Raw genomic sequence first — 20470 nt, 5'->3', positions numbered from 1 at the left:
CTTGTGTAGGGGAAGGCTGAGGGTGTGGAGTGAGTGAGGGGAGGGAAAAGTCACGGGATGTGAGTGTCAGGGAATTGGAGTGAGGTGGGGGAGTGATAGGAGAATGGGTTGGAAGAGAAAATGCAGGGTAAGTGTGAGTGAAGGGGGAGAGTGATGAAAAGTGGATACGAGGGTAAAAGGACCAGGGAGTGATGTGTTTGATATTGGCTTAGGATGAGTGTAAAGTGTGAGGATGGAGAGGGTGGTGACGTTGAAGTTGGAGCATGGAGGGAGACAGGAGGGGTGAGTAGTGTGATGTGGGAGAGGAGAGTGTGAGGAAGACAGGTAAATGAAGGAGAAGTGTAAGAGAGGTGGTGCATTGTCAAAAGGGGTTGCTTTGCTGGAGGGAGAGAGTGAGGTTGAAGAGAGAGAGCGTAGATGAGAAAGAGGCAAGTAGGCAAGGGTGAGGAAGGTAAATGAAGGAGAAGTGTAAGAGAGGTGGTGCATTGTCAAAAGGGGTTGCTTTGCTGGAGGGAGAGAGTGAGGTTGAAGAGAGAGAGCGTAGATGAGAAAGAGGCAAGTAGGCAAGGGTGAGGAAGTAGGACAACTTCTGGATTGTGGATGAGGATTTGTAGGGTAGAAAAACATTATCCCTAATTCTCCGAGAAACCTCCTACTCTTTTCTTCAATCTATGCACCTGTTAGTGCCCATTCCATTGAGGAGAAAACTACCCTTCTGTCTCCCCAATCTGTAATCCCCATAACTTTCTACACCTTCATCAGGTTCTCCCCTCAGTCTTCTCTGCTTCAATGAAAACATTCCCAGCCAAGCGAGTCTGTCTTCAGAGGTGAAAGGCTCCAGGCTAGGCAACATCTTGGTGAATCTCAGCTGTTCCAACCCTGCCCTGTCTCCTGTTGGATTTTCTACACACTGCCTTAAAATGATCACATGGAGACATTCTAAGAATTCTGTCCTGTCCAAGCCCTTCACAATCTGTCTGTCCCAGTTCATCCTGGGGAAGCTGAATTCCCCTGATATTATTAACATTTTGTTTTTGCACTTCTCTGAGATTTGCTACACATCAGCGTTTAATTTGTCTCTGACCATGGTGGGTCTACAGTACACTCCCAACAATGTAATTCCCAAGTTTTATAAAGTTCTACCTGTGTGGCCTCAATGGAGTGGAAAATGAGATTCTGTTCTCCCAGTTTGTGCTGAGCCTTGAGTTGGAAGAACAGTATCTCATTTCCCACTTGGGGACACTGCAGCCTTCAGGACTCAATGTTGAGTTCAATAATGTTAGGGCCTGAACACCTTGTTCCATGCCCTTTACCCACGTGGACACTCCAAGCCCTGTCATGACATGAGCTACTTTCAGTACAGCCAGCCTTATTTCACCTCCTTCCATACCCCACTATCAGCTTTTCTGTCTCCCTGATTCACCATTATCTTTCCCTTTATCTGCCTAACTATCTTTCTCTCCTTCTGGGCTCTGTGTCCACCAATTTTGTTTTTCTTGACAAACTCTACCCCTATACCCCCACCTAGACACCCTGTCTTCAGCATATATACCACTTTTTTCCAGCTACTATCTAATTTTGTAGGAGGGTCACTGGACAAGATACATTAACTCTGCTTTCTCTCCATAGTTACTGCCAGAACTACAGGGCTTTTCCAGTTGATTCTGGTTTGGTTTCAGATTTCCAGCATCTACATTTCTTTATTCTATTTTATGATTAATTGTGTTTATGTGAATTGCCTTGTATTCTTGATATCCAGAGGAGATGGACGGACAAGGGAATGTGAAAATAAATATGAGGAGAGAGGGTGAGGTAGAGTGGGAGGGGACAATATGAGACTTTTAACGAGTGAGATTTGGAGTAATGGAGAGGTAGAGCTGGGAAGTGATATAGAGGGAACATCAAAGGAGTAGCAGAGCCAGTTGGAGGGGAGAGATAAGATTGGAGTGTGGGGTAGAAGGGAGAGTGAGGTACAACAGAGCATAAAGCTGAGGGTGAGAGTGACAGTAATGGGAACTGACAGGAATGGGCATTGTGTGATGGACGGGGAAGGGAGAATGAGAGTGAGGGAAGAGACAGGGCATGAGGACAATCTTCTTTGTAACCTCTTCAAAAATCTCAATCATGTCAATGAGTCAAGGTTTCCCATGCACAAAGCCATGAAGACTATCATTGCCTTTCCGAATGATGATAACTGGCTCTCAGAATCCCCCACACCAACTTACCCACCAATGACGTCAGGCTCATCAATCACCTGGCTTTTCCTTACAGGGTTTCTTAAATAATGGCACAACATTAAGAATCCTCCAGTCTTGCTCATCTCACCCTTGGCTATTGATGATACAAATATCTCAGCAATGGGCTCAGAAATCTCTTCCCTAACTTCCCACAAAGTTCAAAGATATAAAAGGGACCTAAGGGGCAATTTTTTCACACAGAGGGTGGTGCGTGTATGGAATGAGCTGCCAGAGGAAGTGGTGGAGGCTGGTACAATTGCAACATTTAAAAGGCATCTGGATGGGTATATGAATAGGAAGGGTTTAGAGGGATATGGGCCAACTGCTGCCAAATGAGACTAAATTAGGGTGGGATATCTGAACAGTGTGGACAAGTTGGACCGCAGAATCTGTTTCCATGTTGTATATCTCTCTGACTCTACGAATATATAAACCTGATCAGGTTACGGCACTTATCTGCCCTTATAGCGTCATTGAGTCATAGAGATGTTCAGCACAGAAACAGATCCTTCAGTCCAACCCGTCCATGCCAACCAGATATCCCAACCCAATATAGTCCCACCTGCCAGCACCTAGCCCATATCCCTCTAACCCAGATGCCTTTTAAATGTTGCAATTGTACTAGCCTCCACCACTTCCTCTGACAGCTCATTGCATACACATATCACTCTCTGCATGAAAACGTTGCCCCTTAGGTCTCTTTTATATCTTTCCCCTCTCACCCTAAACCTATGCCCTCTAGTTCTGGACTCCCCCACCCCAGGGAAGAGACTTTGTCTATTTATCCTATCCATGCCCCTCATGATTGCAAGCAATATTCCAGAAGTGGCCTAACCAATATCCTGTACAGCCGCAACGTGACCTCCCAACTCCGGTACTCAATACTCTGACCAATAAAGGAAACAATGCCAAACGCCTTCTCCACGATCCTATCTACCTGCGACTCCACATTCAAGGAGCTATGAGCCTGCACTCCAAGGTCTATTTGTTCAGCAGCACACCCTAGAACCTTACCATGTATTTCAACACCTGCAACACATCCATGATTATAATATGGACTCTTAAAGACATCCCTATTTATTTCCCCAAATTCAATGTCCTTCTCCACAATAAATCACTGATGTGAAATATTCATTCGCATCTCACCTATCTCACATAGTTCCACACATCGACATTCTCTTTGATCTGCAAGGGGCCCTGTTCCCTCCCTAGTTATTATTTTGCTCTTCTTGTATGTGGTGGAATCTCTTTGGATTCTCCTTAACCCAATACACCAAAGCTATCTCAAGCTCTATTTTTGCCCTCCTGATTTCACTCCATTCCAGCTGTCAATACTGGGCAAATGCCTCCTTATGTTTCTTGACCAGAGCCTTAGTTTCTCTCATCCTACCAAGTTTGCCCTTCTCACTACACTAATTGGAACATACTGTCTCTGAGCTCCCATTATCTCATTTTAGAATGTTTCCCACGTTCCAACCATCCCTCTACCTGTGATCAGTTTGTCCCAATCAATGCCTAATACCATCAAATTTCAAAATCCTTACTACAATTTAGAACTATAAATTTTAGGTTCGGTCTGACATTTTCCATAACCAATTTCAAAATAATGGAATTATTATCACTTGCCCAAAAGTACCCCCACTCCTGACAGATCAGACAATTAGCCCTGCCCTATTTCCCAAGAGAAAGTCATGCTTCTTTCATTAGAGTTGTAGATTCAGAGAGATGTACAACACATAAACAGCCTTCGGTCCAACTCGTCCATGCCGACTGGATATCCTAAACTAATTGAGTCTTATTTGTCAGCCCTTGACCCATAACCCTCTAAACCGTTCATATTCATATACTCATGTAGATGCCTTTAAATGTTGTATTTGTACAAGCCTCCACCACTTCCTCTGGCAGCTAATTCCATACACGCACCACATGGGTTTCCTCTTGCAGGACCACCCAGAACCTTCTCACATTCCGAATCCTTGGAAAACTGACCAAGAACATTGCACTGAATTAGAACCTTCAAATTGAATTGGCCTTCTGATCAAATTCATGGAGCAGCCATTGGGTTCACTGTTTGATCAATTTGATTACTCTAAATATTGGAACAGTGGCTCAATGGTTAGCACTGTTGCCTCACAGCACCAGGGAGCTGGGTTCAATTCCAGCCTCAGGCGATTGCGTGAAGTTTGCACTTTCTCCTGTGTATGCATGGGATTCCTCCCGCAGTCCAAAGATGTGCAGCTTTTGTCCATTGTGTCCAGGGGAGTGCATGCTAGGTGGATTAGCCATGAGAAATGTGGACTTACAGAGATATACTGCTCAGAGATGTGGTGTGGACCTGATGGGCTGAATGGCCTGCTTCCGCACTGGAGGGCTTCTGTGATTCTATCAGCCTCACTATCTGCAAGCTGGCTTTTCACCATCCCCTTATGGAAGATTATAAATATCTCTGCCTTGTTTAATGCTTGACTATGTTAAACCGATGGATATTTATCAGGCTCAGCAGGTCTGGCAACATCTGTGGAGAAAAATCAGAGTTAACATTTCGGATGGAATGACCTTCCTTAGAACTAATGGTCACAAGGAAAATGTTGGTTTTTGCACAGAAGTTTGGTTTGGGTGTGGGAAGTGGTAAAGAGTAAATGATAGTGGAGATAGACCCCAAAGAGAGAGAACAGCAGTTAGACAGACAAAGGTGTAGACAATGATCTGGCTAGGGGTTGAAAAGGTGATGATGGAGACTTAGTGGCGACAATATGTGATGTGTAATAGCAGACTCTGTGACAACAAGGCCTGGTTGTATGGGTTGGGTAAGGTCATGGGAGGGCTCAGACCCCAAAGTTATTTAATTTGCTATTGAGTCTGGAAGGCTACAGGGTTCCCTGGTGGAAAATTAGGTTCTGTTCTGCCAGCTTGCACTAAGCTTCACTGGAGCATTGCAGCAAGCCTCAGACAGAGATGTCAGCCAGGGAATGGGCAGTGTGTTAAAAGGCAACTAGAAGTTCACAGTCTATTTTTGGCAAACATAATGCTAGTGTTCTGTAATTTGGTCACACTGTCTACCCTTCATAGCCCCAGTGTAGAGGAGGCCCCATATTGTGAACAGCAAATACAGTCAGCTAGATTGTGAGAAGTGCAGGTAGATGCAAGGTATGTTTGGGCGCTTGGATACTGAGGAAGTAAACGGACAGATGTTACACCTTCAGCAGTTGCAGGGGAAGGTGCTGTGAAGCTGAGAGTGGGTAGGGTGTCCCTAACAGAAGAGTGGACAAGGGAGGGGAGGTATGTGGTATCTTGTGGTGACATCTTGCTGGAGGTGGGGGAAACGACAGCAGATTATCTTCTGGTTGTGGATGCTGGTGGGACTGACGTTCCCACAAGGGGCACCCTATCACTGTTGCGGGAGGGACGAGAGGGGGTGAAGGCTAAAGTGTGGGAGGTGGGTCGGAACCGGCTGAGGACCCTGTTGCCAACAGTGCTGGGGAATCCTCACTTGCGAAAGAAGGTGGACATTTTAGAGGCTCCTTTGTCAAAGTTGGCATCATCGGAACAAATGCGATGGAGACAGATTAACTAGAAGAATGGAATGGAGTCTTTACAGGAAGCTGGGTACGAGGATGTACAGCACAGGGAACTGTTGGCGTTGGTGTGTTCATTGTGGATATTGGTGGCCAGCGTATCCCCAGAAATAGAAACAGAGGTGTCAAGGAAGAGAAGGGAGGAGACAGAGATAGACCAGGTGAAGGTGAGAGCGGTGTGTAAGTTGGAAACAAAATCAATACATTTTTCCAATTACAGGTGAGAGAGGGAGGCAGCAGTGTGCTCTGTGCTCTCATAGCCAACCCTGACTTTGTTATTAAACTTGCTAATCAGGGTGGTGCTGTAGTAATCGACAGACTGGCCTCTATATTGCAGAAGCTGAGTTACCACTCAGATACCTCCTCCTATCAGCCCTAGCCTGTGACCCCATGATGGAACATCAGGCCATTGTATCACCCACAGTCATCAACCTAATTTCATTTGGTGATCCGCCCACAAAACCACTGCCTCCCAGCTGATAATCCCCCGACCCCACACAACTCGCTTCGACATCCTTCCCAAAGTACACAAACAGGATTGCCCAGGTAGACCCATTCTTTCTGCCTGCTCCTGCCCCACAGAACTCATCACTTCCAACCATGACTCAGTCTTGTATGCCCTGCTCAAGTCCCTGCTCAGTTACACCCACCATTCGTCTGTCACTTGACGCCAATTCCAAAATTTCCAGGGTAGTGAAGAAGGCATTTGGTATGCTTTCCTTTATTGGTCTAAGTATTGAGTTTAGGAGTTGGGAGGTCATGTTGCAGCTGCACAGTACATTGATTAGGCCACATTTGGAATATTGTGTGCACTTTTGGTCTCCTTCCTATCAAAAGGATATTGTGAAATGTGAGGCGGATCAGAAAAGATTCACAAGGATATTGTCAGGGTTGGGGTGTGTGGGGGTTGAACTATACGTAGAGGCTGAATAGGTTGGGGCTGTTTTCCCTGGAGCAATGGAGGCTGAGGGGTGACCTTATACAGGTTGAAAATCATGAGGTACATGGATAGGAGAAATAGACAAGGTCTTTCTCCTGGGGTGGGGGAGACCAGAACTAGAGGGCATAGGTTTAGGGTGAGAGGAGAAAGATATAAAAGGGACCTAATGGGTAACTTTTTGATGCAGAGGATCATAAGTATATGGAATGAGCTGCCAGTTGAAGTGGTAGATGCTGGTAGAATTACAGCATTTAAAAGACTTCTGGATAGATATGTGAACAGGAAGGGTTAAGAGGGATATGGGTCAAGTGCTGGCAAATGGGACTTGATTAGAATAACTGGTTGGCATCGATGAGTTGGACCGAAGGGTCTGTTTCCAGACTGTACATCTCTATGACTCTGTAACTATCGATCTGAAGATGGAAACTGGAGCCTTGGAGACCCTGCACAACTGGATCTATCGTCAGGAAAATGAATACACATGTTTACCTGGGTGAATGGTGTGTATCATTTCTCTCCAGACTGTGTACTGTAGAGGGCCGGTGAATTGTGCGAGAGACAGAGAGCCGTCAGCAGCTAAGAATGTCTTCTCCTCATCATCAATCCTGTAAACATTAAACAGATGATATTAGAAATGCTGCTTTGTTAGAACATGTATGACGTTATTTAAATATTCAAACTTTCAGCATTGTTCATATTTGAGTGAAAGGGCTAGAAAGTGAAATGTTTGTCTTATCTTTATCAAGTTCTTGTTGGATCACTTATAATGCAAGGACAAGGTTTTGAAACCCCCAGGTCCAGAGAAAGGCCTATGTCCTGATAACAGATTAGTCACTGAGACATCACACACCATGGCGATGATAAACATTTCCCCCATTCCCTTGCTGTATTATAAATAGAGCTTGTGGAACAGAGATGAAAAACCAAAACATCTAAAATCCTTATGTCCAACATATGTCCCACAACCCTCTGAGAAACCTGCTCCTCTACTTCTCACCACTTGACCATCTCTGATTTTAGTCTCTCCCCCTATTGGAGGTTGGACCTTCAGCTGCCCAGACCCTCAGCTCTGGGATTCCCTCCCTGAACCCCTCCATCTCTATTCCTCTTTGCCCCTTTAAGATACTCTCAATCCTGCATCTGCATTAATATCTGGGTGTCATGTTTATTTTATTCACTTTCTGAAGCTCCTTTGAAATAGCGCGAGACTTTGGACGTGCTCTCTAAACAGTAAAGTATTGCACTCAAAACGTTTGTATTCGAAAAATACAAAAAAAAGAGATAACGCATAATAATCCGTGACTGAGTTATTGAGCAAACTGTGCAAAGTTTCAGTAAAGAGCATGTTCTACCTTCTCTTCCGACAAGTTGCCTCCTGAAAGAAATAAATCACAGTGAGGATGGCAGTAACAGATTTCAGGAGAGACAGACAGTCTGCTGAAATGAGCAGACACAACACGGAATTGTAAAATGATACATTTTGGAAGGAAGATTGAGGAGATTAAACTGGAACTGCCCATCAGTCCCGCTCATAGTCACAGCGACTCTCTCCCTCCCAAAAAACCAGATTCACCCACACACTCTCCACATGGAACTGGAACTGGATTACAGTGGGAGTTCCAGGAGACAATTAAACTTGGGGAACACGGAGATAATAACTGAGCAACTACCAAGATCACACCCCATTCCTGGGAGGCTGTCGGTTTGCCTTTCTGAGACGGTGTGGGAGCGGTTCCTTCATTGACAACATCAGTCAGAGATTCAATTTAATTCTATTTTGTTTTATAATTGCTTTATTAATTTAACAATTATCATTAGGTTTTTTTTGTAACTGGGTGAAACTTCCATTACCTAACCTGGAAAATAATCCCTCACCTTCAGAAACACCAGCTCGTCTTTTTGCTCCGTCTGTTTCTGCAACTTTGAGAGTTTTTCCTCAATAGAATTTAAATTCTCCTGAATCTCTCGAAGGTTTCTCTCCATTGTTTCTACAACCCTCTCCTCTTCTTCCCTGAGATCTCTGAGTAAACGCTGTTCTTTCTCAGTGAGAATCTGGTGCATTTTAGTGAACTCGGATGTGATGTGGGTCTGCAGACTGCTCGCCTGTTCCTACCAAATGAAATGTGAAACCTCATTAATGTCCCGCGATAAAGGGAACAAAACTAACCGAGATCCCAGAGAATCAGCACAGGGAGAGCTCACCCTCACTTCGGAAATCTTCCGTTTCTGGGTCAGTTCCGTTTGTAGAGTCCCCGATTTCTTCTCTGTGAGAGAATCTAAGGAAGATTTCAGCTTATTCTAGAATTGGGAGAGAAATTGCAGAATTAGATGTGTTGGGTCAGGTGTTGGATCAGGAATGTGTGATGAAACGCGCAGTTTATAAAATATTCTCTCTTTTACCTTGTAGATTTCAACAGCCTCATTGATCGGCAGGAAGCGGTGCTCTCTGTGTTCCCGCGAATCTCTACAAATCAGACAGATCAATTTCCTGTCAGTGTCACAAAACAGCTTCAGATCTTCCTGATGTTCCTCACAGTGAGGTTTACTTTCCTTCTCTTTCGGATCCAGCTTTAATTTTCGAGCCTCCTCGGCCAGATTCGCTAAGGCCCGATTTACCCTGAGGTTTCTTTCCGGAAATTCCTCTCTACATTGCGGGCAGGAGTTTATCTCCTTCTTTTCCCAACTCTCGGTGATACAGGAGCGGCAGAAATTGTGTCCACATTCCAGTATTACCGGGTCGGTGAAGAAATCCAGACAAATGGGACAAACTGTCTCCTCGGTCAGTCTCAGGAGCTGCTGTCTGGAAGCCATGATCAATCTCAGCACTTCCGGATTCAAACTGTTCCCAGTCTCACTGTTCCTCCGCAGGTAAACACGTTCAGGTCATCGATATCCCGTTGAATTTCACTGCAAACAATTGTTACTTTAAACTTTATCCTCTCGATATTTTGACAGAAACAAAATGAAATATTCATACATTGAAGAAGAAACGCAACATGGGCGGCGGGGGAGTTGAACCCTAGTCGGGAGGGTGAAGACCCACGGAGTGCTGTCCCTTGGGGAGGGGCAGAGAGAGAGAGAGGGCGCGGGGGTGGAGATGGGCGGGGAGCTGCAGACTGAGCTCACTGCTCATTTACAAACCCTCTGGTGCAATCCGGTGTAAGGCCTAGATCACTGAGCTGGATTGTGTGAATGACTACCACCCGCTCACCCTCAAACACAAAGTACTAGGTATCGACAGAATGAGATGACAGTTACGGAGGCAGTTCCGGGGATCCGGTCTGTAAGTCTCTTACGTTTAAGTATCGTCTTTCACGACACTAAGAATTACCAAGGTAACAGTCACACAACACCAGGATATAGTCCAACAGGTTTATCTGAAAGTACAAGTTTTCGCTGCTCCTTCGTCAGGGAGCTAGTGGGGAAGGATCACAGGTCACAGAATTTTTGGTAAAAGAAGAAAATGTCACACAAATGTTGTGATGTACTGAACAAACCTAGATTTCTGTTAAGTCTATAATCAGCTAAATCGGTTGCAGGTTTCGGTTAATATGTAAATCCCAGAATTTGATTCACATCGCAGTCCCGAGATAACTTTTCGTTTTACTTTTAAAAAGTGACATCTCAGCTCAGACAATGCCTGAAAGGTGTGAGGTTAGAGTGTGTCTGTATTCCAACCGGGAGGCAGATTGATTTAGCAGCAGCAGCGGGAGGGGGGAGAGTGAGGCGCTGGGTGGGAGCCGGGAAGGCGAGTGAACTGATTTATTTAGGCTCAACCCTCCCATTCCTCACCACCCTCTGGGATCGCCTTCATTCTCCACACCCCTCTCTCTCTCTCATACCACCTTTCAATCTCCTTTCCTCTCTCTCCCTCCATCCGCCTTACCTATCCTTCCTCCTCATTCCTCCACTCTTATCAGTCACTGCACTCTCTGTCACTCACTCCTCTTTCCCTGACCCTCCCCTCCTTCAAACTCCCCCTTTTCAGACTCACCTTATCTCACCTCCACACTCATCCCACTCCCTCCATCGCTCAACCCCTCACTACCTGCTCCCCTCTCTCTCTATGGTCCCTCTCTCCCTCTCTATTATTTGATCTCTCCCCCAGCTCCAGCCTCTCTGACTCTGGATCCGAACACAGCGCATCCCCTGCTCATCCTGTCTGAGGACCGGACCAGTGTGAGACTCGGAGACACAGAGCAGCCGCTCCCTGACTCCCCGGAGAGATTGATTCCTGAGAGATGGGATTCTGGGATCTGTGGCCGTATCCGGGATGCGGTTACTTAGCCGCTCCCCCCACCCCACCATGGACCCTTCTCTCCTCAAGTGTGAATCCCGGGAAGATCGGGGTTTTCCTGGACTATGAGGGTGGACAGGTGTCATTTTACAATGCGGACACCATGTCCCATCTCCACACTTTCACCCACACTTTCACTGAGAGGCTCTTTCCCATCTTCCATCCGGGAGGGAATTACGACGGGAAAAACTCCGCCCCGCTGACAATCTGCGGGATAAAAGGGCACTGACAGATCCATCCCATAATTTCACCCCCTCCCCCTGTCTCCTGCCAACTGTAAACTGATGGGGTCGGTCTCAGTCTGGGGGAAAGAAGGAGGGGGAGAGAAGAAACAAATAGAAGCTCAATTGTAGAGAGGGACTGACTGGGTAGAGTGAGCTGTGAGCTGCAGGAACCCGGGGACCTTCCTGTCTGTAATGTTGCTCCACAGGCGGGAGGTGGCGCTACATGACGGTGTTGGAGATGAATCAGTCAGTGGGTCTCAGATTGGGCTCAGGGGAGTATTTCCAGGGGGATACCAAATCATTTCTCCCGAGTGTGATTTGAGGAACTCATGGGGGCTGGGTGGTGAGGGAATGGAAGGTAAATTGCAACAAATGCCACGTTCTGTAAGTTACCAGAAGTTTGTCTTATTCTGGCATGGTGAGTGTGAAAGCCCTTGGCATCAAAGCCATATTTCATCGAGTGTGGTATCAAGGAACTCCAGCAAATCTGGAATCCGTGGCAATGAGGGGTGGAGGGCGTCAAACTCTCCACTGGTTACCTGGCACATTGGGAAGATGAACATGAACATGAATGTCTTCAGTTGCTTCATCAGTGAACTTCCCTCAGTAATAAGGTCAGAAGTTGGCATGTTCAATGACTGTGCAATCTTCAACACTATTCATGGCTCTGCATATTCTGAAACATCACATGTACAAATGCAGCAAGACCTTGACCAATATCGAAGCTAAGGCTGACAGGTGTGAATTCAAATTTGTGCCACACTAATGCCGAGTCATGACCTTTTCCAATGACAGTCAATCCAGCCACTGCCCATTGACATATAATGCCTTTATGAAATTTCCTTCTGAAAACATCCTAGGGGTTACCATTAACCAGAAGTGCACCTGGCCTCACCATATAAATGAGGTAGTTTCAGATCAGGTCAGAGGCTCAGAATACTGCGTGAAGTCACGCACCTCCTGACTCCCAAAAGCTTGTCACTCATCTGCAAGGCACAAGCTAGGAATGTGATGGAATCCACCACACTTGCCTGGGTGGGTGCAGCTCCAACAATACCCCAGTAGCTTGACACTATCCAGAACAAAGCAGGCCACCTGACTGGCACAACATCAACAAATACCCTGCTGCCTCTACAACCAATGCTCAGTCACAGCAGTGTGTACTAATGACAAGCTGAACTGCAGAAATCCACCAAAAAGCCTTGGACAGCACCTTACAAACCCACAACCACTTCCATTTAGATTGGCAAAGCAGCAAATACATGGGAACACAACCACCTGAAAATTAGCTCCAAATCGCTCACCAACCTGACTTGGAAACTTGTCACTGTTGCTGAGTGGAAACCCAAGAATTCCCTCCCTCAGGGTGTTGTGAGTCTACCTACAGCACATGGACCGTAGCAGTTCAAGAAGAGAGCTCACCAACTTCTCAAGGGCAACTAGGGATGGCCCAGAAAGCAACTCATCTGTCCTTTGAGCAAGTAAAAGAATGAACATCTGTGAACATTTCCACCATCAAACTTCCCAAATTCTCACCTTCTTCATAGCGATGGGGATTCTTGGTGTTATGGTTTTCAGCATGAGATTCTGAATTACCTTCGGTAGGAGGGAATGGGAGGTGGCAAACCAGCTGCTGCTGTGATATTTGGCTCTCTTCAGTTTCAACTCAGGTAATGAGCAAGTGCCATTTTCATGCTGCCTGGCCCAATGAGTATTTCTGTCATTTTTGGGTTAATGGCTGCAACTGTGATAAACCTGTCAATTTCACTTCACTGGAAATCTCATCATGCTGCAGCAATGTCCTTACATGGTAAAATAACGCTGACAAAGTGGACTGGAGTTACACAGGTCTATGAATATTGTTATTTATAGTAACTTGTTGTTAATATGTAAATATTGTCACATTACGGTAGGTGTTATGTCATAAAATTGATTAGAAGGAAACTCATATGATGCCTTTAAAACAGTAAACAGGACTTTAGCCTTTCCAACATTTATGTGGTGTGAGACTGCAGTGAAGACCAATTTGACTATCTATATTGGATGTGTTGTGCAACTCATTGTATTAATCAGGGTATTCACACATAATGGTTCTCTCCATGAAAATATCTGTTCTGCAGAATATTGGTGAAGTTTTAAAAAATCATTTATTTCTGGTTTAATGTTCTTTCTCATCACTATCTGCATCAGTGAAAATAACCCCTGACAACATTTTGTTGATAGCCTGATAAAGTACACTGTACATGTAGCCTTTTCAAATTTCTGTGTTACATTTAACTTGTGGTTGGGGAAGTGTGTCCTGATCACGGGTCTGCTTGGCACAGAGTCTTCAATCAAAAATGCTGCAGCAAAACTGAACAATAATCTATATTTAAGAACAAAAGATGACAAGAATCAAAAGAATGCTAGAGTCATTGAGGAAGCAAATCATCGAGTCGAAGAACACAAGGAACAGCCCCTTTGGTTCAACTCATCCGTGCCAACTAAGTTTTCCAAACTAATCTAGTCCCACTTTCCTGTGTTTGGTCCCTGTCCCTGTCAACCTTTTCTCTTCATGTACCTATCCAAATATCTTTTAAATGTTCTAACTTTACCTGCATCTGTCACTTACTCTGTCAGTCCACCGGCACATATGCACCACCTCCTGTGTGAAAAGGTTGCCCCTATGTTCCCTTTTAAACCTTTCTCCTCTCACCTTAAAAGATATGCTTCTAGTTTTGAACTCCCACATCCACAGGAAGACACCTTTGGTAATCAACTTAACTGTGCTCCTTGTGATATTATGAAACTCTATGTCCTATGCTCCAGTGAAAGAAGTTCCAGTCTATCCAGCCTCTCCTAATAACTCAAAACCTGCATTCTAGGCAACTTTCTTGTAAACCTTTTCTAAACCTTCTCCACTGTAGTCCTATCCTCCCTGGATGCTGTCTGAACTGCTGTGCTTTTCCAGCACGACTAATCCAGATATCCTTTCAAAAGGAAGGTGACTAAAACCATACACAATCTTCCAAAAGTGGCCTCACCAATGTCTTGTACAATCGCAATCTGCTATAGTCTGAATTCTTAAATACTTGCTATGATTAAAAACAATGTTTAAACCCAGGCATTATTTTAGTTAATTTCTGTTCTATTAACTTGCTAAACAGTCATAGAGAAAGTCAAGAAATGTCTATGTAACGCAAACACTGAAGTGAGTTTGTTCAGAGTGGTCAGCTGTAACTCATGTTGCTGATTCCCAGTTTGGTAAATTTCAACATTCAGCAGCAACAAAAGAGGATAGCTACAAATAAAGGGCAAGGTGCTTTGCCAAATCAAGGTAAAGAAGGGAGAAAAAGCCAGGTAAAGAATTGGGACACAACAGGAATAAAAGATTATTCACACATCAATAATGCCATACAATCCAAAATGAGCAACGAAATGCATTTTAGACTACTATTTTCATTTCAGATTCAAGTTACAATACAACCATTGCATAGGCACATTGCTACTGCATTCAACAAAAAAAAATGGCAGTGACGTGTAATGTGATTATTGTATCAGCAATCCAGGCTAACCGAATCCAGAAATTTAATCGTGTAACTTTGCGGTGGAAAACCTGACTGCAAGAATTAAACAAGTAAAACAAAAGGATAATGTGTCTAGATTTAAGATGACTTTGTGCCAATTGCACTCAAACACCTTGATGAGATCAATGGACCAGAAACATCACACAGACCAGTCGTTTGATTTGATTTGATTTCTTGTAAAGTATATTAATAACAAATGCAGTGAAAAATGTTGTTTAATGTTGTCAATGATGGCCTTATCTTTAAACACAGAAAGTAAACCAAAGTACAGAATATAAAGCCAGAAAAATAAAACAATAAATTCATCTCATAAACTTATCTCAATAAAGTGAGGTGGTCTTTGGAACAGCTCCCCTTCTGGCTCAGACATGGGCCTGGATACACACTTCTCCACATTGATGCCTCGGGTCCCCTGCTGCTAAACCAATGACATGACTGCAACTGTGCTTCACCACACCGTTGCCACTGGAACAAAGACTCACCACACTCCGGTGCTGCCTCGCCTTCACCAATGCTGCCGCCATGATTTCATGCTGGGCCAATCTCTCCTGTGAAGCCACTGCTGGTGCTGCAGGGACCTGGCCTGGATCCACATACATCACCGTCACTGCCTCAGCCATCTGGTGCCCGGACCTAGCCATGGACCTGGAGCCTTGGCTAAGGCTGTGAGTGCAGACTTGAGGGTTAAGCCTGGGACATGCTCTTCTCCCACTGGGCAACCTTGGGCTGATGTTTTCGTCTCAATCTAGCATTGCACCAGATGCTGTCTCCATTGTCATTTACTCAGCCTTGCCACATCTTTATCCACCGCTCCGCACAAGGTCCACTCAATGAGAGGGACAACAAAAGGTTTAACAGGATCCACAGAAATAACATGCGTGTGTGACAAATATTCTCTTGAAGGTGAACAATTTGACATTATTTACACAATGTGCAATGTGCTGCAGCACTAATGTGCTTTACTTAAAACTAAAACATTTGATTTCTGTGTGTCGACCCTTAATCACAGTCACACGATTGTGTAGAAACATCAAATGCAAATGGATTGGAACAGCTCGGCTGCCTTGTGTGTCTCAAAGCCGGCAAACCTCGAGTACAGTTCAATTAAGGGTCTGCCCAGCCTCAAGAGTTAATTGATTATGAACATAGAAACATACAAACCAGCAGTAGGAGCAGGCCATTTTCTCCTTGACCCTGTTCTGCCATTCAGTAAAGATTAGGGCAGAGTCTCCTGGAATTTCAGACCAGGAGCAGAATCAGGGCAATCAGTCCATCATGTCTGCTATGCCATTCAATTGTGGATGATATATTTCTCAACTCCTGCATTCATTCTCCTTCCTTCTCCACTCTCCTGCCTTCTCCCATAACACTTGATGTTCGTACTGATCAGGAACCTGTCAATCACTGTCTAAAATTTACTCAATGACTTGGTCTCCACAACCTTCTGTGGCAATGAGTTCCACAGATTAACCACCCTTTGGCTGAATGCATACCTCCTCATCTGAATTCTGAGGGGTTATCTCTTCACTCAGAGGCTGTGCCCTCATGTCTGAGTTTCTCCCCCTGGTGGAAACATCGTTTCGATGTTAGCTCTATCTAGGTGTCACAGAATTATGTACGTTTCAATCAGACCCCATCCCATCATTCTATACACTGATGAGTAAAGACCCAGAGTCCATAACGATTTCTCATATGGCAGGACATTCATCCCAGAATCATGCTTGTAAACCTCTGCTGGATCCCCTCCCCTTAGAGCTACTGAACAGTGGGATTTAGGAGTCCTCATTCATGTATCACAGAAAACTGGCATTGATTTCAGTGGGTGTTAGAGAAGCCAAATGAGATGTTGGTATTTATTTCAAAGATCATGGAAAATAAAAGTAGGTCAGTTCTGTTAAAGGATTATAAAGCACTAGCCAGACCACAGCTGGGTTACATGAATAGCTTTGGGCTCCTTATCTAAGGTAAGATTTACTAGCATTGAAGATAGTACAGAGAAGCTTCATTTTGGAAGGACTGTCTTGAAAGAGGGGTTGAGTGATGAGCCTGTGATCATTGGAATTTAGAAGAATGAATTCCCTGTAAGCTGCTCATGCGTGGGATTTCAGAACCTACCCACGCAGCAATGTCATCTGTTCGGATAGTCAATGAAAGGGGTGCCCTCGAGCTCCATGCAGCACATGCCCAATGGCCGTATGAACAACCCTGGAATACCAGATGCCTCCACAAACCAGAACAAAGTCCACGCCTTTGAAGTTCACTACTTAGCCGTGCAATCACTTCGAACTCCAGGGAAGTTGTAATCACCGGTGTTCATTGAAGCAGACTCTGGAAAGAGGAAGAAGTCAGGTCACAACATCCCTACTTGAGGAGTCAAGTCGCAAACTATAGGAATAGGGATCGGGAATCCTGGGGAGTTTGCAATATTGTCTTATTCCTCCTTAAAAATAGTGAGTCAAACTTCAACCTGAATGTGATGAATGAACTTGCCCAGGTGTCCCAAAATACTGAAGTGGTCAAATTACTGAACACAAGCTGGTACTAATATAAATAATCACAACTTTATTAGGCAACAAGTTAGAATAAACTTTAATAGTAATATTCTGTTTCTAATCCTCTTTGACCCCTTAAGCTTACAATATTCCCCAAGTCTCTTGTGGATTTACACAATTGCTCACTCTCTGGCTCTGCAATGCTATTCTCTCTCTCTCTCTGGATGGTCAGCTCGTCTTGGCCTCTTGCTATGTTGGTCTCCTCAAAAGGTCTCCACAAGATTCAAGGGCTTGATTTGCAGGTGAACTCTGTTTTGATGGTTTTTGGACATTTTTCTGAAACTTTGTACAGTTCTGGCCAATCAGTGACTTTCAATTAACAGTTTGAAACATTGTTAGTCAGGGCGGACCGAGAACTGGAAGGGGCATGGGGTGGACCGAGAACCAGAAGGTGGGTAGGGGCGGGCTGCCTTAGAGCGGTCGGAAGGTGGGAGGGGCGGGGGTTTGCTGGGTCTATTGTCTGCACTTTTGTATGTAACGGTATTGTCTAATGTATAAATGTCATTGTCACTGTCTTGTCACACGTGGAACTGGGATTTGAGGTTTGTCCTCCTCTCCCTGTAAAATGGTTGAACAGTAGGGTTCGGGGCCTAGCTTTGCTGCTCCTCTCCCTTGTAACATTGCTGTCTCTTATGTACAGCTGTAAATGTTTTTTGTAAATTGTTTGTAATTTGTTTAATAAAATATAAATATAAAAAAAAAAAAAAAAAATGAAACATTGTTAGTACCGGGCGGTGGGGATCCCCAGTGGAGGGCTCTCTACGCAGGAGTCCTCCCCCTTTCTCTCGGGGATCTGGGGTGGAGGGTGCTGCACGCAGCAGTCCCCTGCAGGGAGTGGAGTGCATCATTTCTCCCTCCAATTCTATTTTGATTTAGTCCCTACCCTCCCCTTCACTGTTTTGATCACACAGCACTGTCCCTTGATGTGAAGGGCAGTGCTTGTCACTGGCCACCCGGGTGTTTTCCTATCTTCCTGGTGGTGGAATTTGAATAAAGATTCGTGCACTTTGTGTCTTCCACTGTGTCTCACACCTGCGCACACACACCATGGGTGCTGGGGATAAAATAAGCACTACCGCACTTAGGTGGTAGTGTGGGGGTTAAAATAAAAAAAAAGAAGATAAAAAAAATGGAAAAAAAAGAAATAAAGTGCTATACCGCTCCTGGGCCATTAACAGGTCCAGGCAGCGGGCCGTGGAGGGGGTCGTTAGGGCCGACTGCCTGCCCCTCTTCCGCGGTTACGTTAGAGCCCGGGTGTCCTTGGAGAAGGAGCACGCGGTGTCGACCAACACCCTGGAGTTGTTCAGGGAGAGGTGGGCGCCGCAGGGAGTGGAGTGCATCATTTCTCCCTCCAACTCTATTTTGATTTAGTCCCTACCCTCCCCCTCACTGTTTTGATCACACAGCACTGCCCTTTGATGTGAAGGGCAGTGTTTGTCACTGGCCACCCGGGTGTTTTCCTATCTTCCTGGTGGTGAAAATTGAATAAAGATTTGTGCACTTTGTGTCTTTCACTGTGTCTCACACCTGCACACACACACCATAGGTGCTGGGAAAAAAAAAGCACTACCGCACTTAGGTGGTAGTGTGGGGATTTAAAAAAGGAAAAACAGGTGTGCTAAGGGCAGTAAAAAAAAGAAAAAAAAACAGGAGATTAAGGGCAGTGTTTGTCACTGGCCACCCGGGTGAAGAAAAAAGAAAAAAAAAAGAAAAAAAAGTGAAACATTGTTAATCATTTGGATGGCTCGCTGCTGTTTGTTTCTTTGTGCAGCAGGACCCGGTGCCGTTCTGTCTGCGACCTCCTTTGTTTGGTGGATAAGTTGTTGGGGATATTCTGTCCAGAGTAACTGTTGCCTTTTATATTATGCTAATATTATTAGCACCTGACTGCTGCATTTGCACTGCATCCGCTGTCCATGCTTGTGACTTCAGAATTTTACTTGGCCAATGTACCCAGCATCTCTTGCTGTTTGACCACACTGTCGATCAATCTGTATTTTAACAGCCATGAGCCTATGACAACTGCCTTCCCAGCAGTGATCAGTAGGACCAAGACTGAGGCCTGGAAAGCAGGCTGCCATTTGAGGCATACCACATAACATAAGCTGCAAGTTACATTTCTATTCATCTGTTAAAGCTTTGTTTCAAATTGAAAAAGTCCGCATGGATGCTATAAGTAGTTTACGAAACCAAAACAAATATGGAATTTCAAAAATGCTCACTGAAAGTTTCTGGAGGAACACGGGAAAAAGGAACAGAAGTAAGTCATTCAACACATTAAGTGTGTTCAGGCACTCAATGCTATCATGGGCTAATTGAACACTGCAATGCTTCTCACACACCCAATCATCATTTTCCCAGACATGAATGATAATATGAAAATTATCAATTTATTTTTATTAATCATATTTAAATACTGAAGTACCACAGACCTTCAGGTTTAAAACCCTCTAAGTGAAAATGAATTCTGTTCATCTCTAGGAAAAAAAGGGCCATCTCCATTTATATTTTGTGGACATCTATCCAAGAAACACCTTTCCTGCATATACCCTGTCACAGCTGTAAGTACATTATAAATTTCAATGAAATGGTTTCACAATATTCAAAATCCTGTAGAGTACAAACCCAATTTCCTCACCTCTATTCAAAAGGCAATTCCACCATCCAGGAACTAGGAGAAAGTGAAGACTGCAGATGCTGGAGAGTCAGGGTTGCTGAGGTGTGGCAGTGGAAAAAGCACAGCAGGTCAGGCAGCATCTAACGAGCAAGAGAATCAATGTTTCAGGCATAACCCTTCCTCAGGATTGGGGAGGGGGAAGGGGGCTGTGAAATAAATAGGGGTAGTGGGGCTGGGGAGAGGGTGGTGGGCGAAGGGAGGAGGTGATGGTGATAGGTCGACGGAAAGTGTGGAGTGGATAGTTGGCAAGGAAAATGGACAGACAGATCAGGTCATGAAGGTGGAGCTGAGTCGGAGTGGCGTGGGGGAAGATTTGGAAACTGGTGATTTCAATGTTGAGGCCATGTGGTTTTAGTGTCTGGGGGCTAAAGATGAGGTGATTGTCCTCCAGTTTTTGGGTGG

The 20470-nt window shown here is 44.8% G+C and overlaps 1 protein-coding gene across 3 annotated transcripts in view; it reads right to left on the bottom strand.

The window, feature by feature from the left end:
- The window catches only part of LOC122541438 (zinc-binding protein A33-like), a 126436-nt gene extending 116222 nt beyond the window's left edge, over window positions 1-10214 (bottom strand). Inside the window, exons 1-6 of one of the 3 annotated variants that reach the window (XM_043678213.1) lie at window positions 9153-10206; window positions 8955-9050; window positions 8628-8861; window positions 8105-8127; window positions 7242-7357; window positions 4568-4752 (exon numbers count right to left, since the gene is read on the bottom strand). In XM_043678213.1, coding sequence (XP_043534148.1) covers window positions 4709-4752; window positions 7242-7357; window positions 8105-8127; window positions 8628-8861; window positions 8955-9050; window positions 9153-9563 — 924 coding nt within the window. In that variant the 5' untranslated portion in view covers window positions 9564-10206 and the 3' untranslated portion in view covers window positions 4568-4708. Of the gene's footprint in view, window positions 1-4567; window positions 4753-7241; window positions 7358-8104; window positions 8128-8627; window positions 8862-8954; window positions 9051-9152 lie in introns of those variants that run through there. The other 2 variants (XM_043678212.1, XM_043678214.1) reach the window with 2 other exon arrangements.
- Between the last annotated feature and the right edge of the window lie 10256 nt (window positions 10215-20470).

The sequence above is a fragment of the Chiloscyllium plagiosum genome, chromosome 37, assembly GCF_004010195.1.
Source record: "Chiloscyllium plagiosum isolate BGI_BamShark_2017 chromosome 37, ASM401019v2, whole genome shotgun sequence".
Taxonomy (NCBI): domain Eukaryota; kingdom Metazoa; phylum Chordata; class Chondrichthyes; order Orectolobiformes; family Hemiscylliidae; genus Chiloscyllium; species Chiloscyllium plagiosum.
Note: the sequence above shows the minus strand (reverse complement) of the source record. Positions and strands in the feature narration are given on the sequence as shown.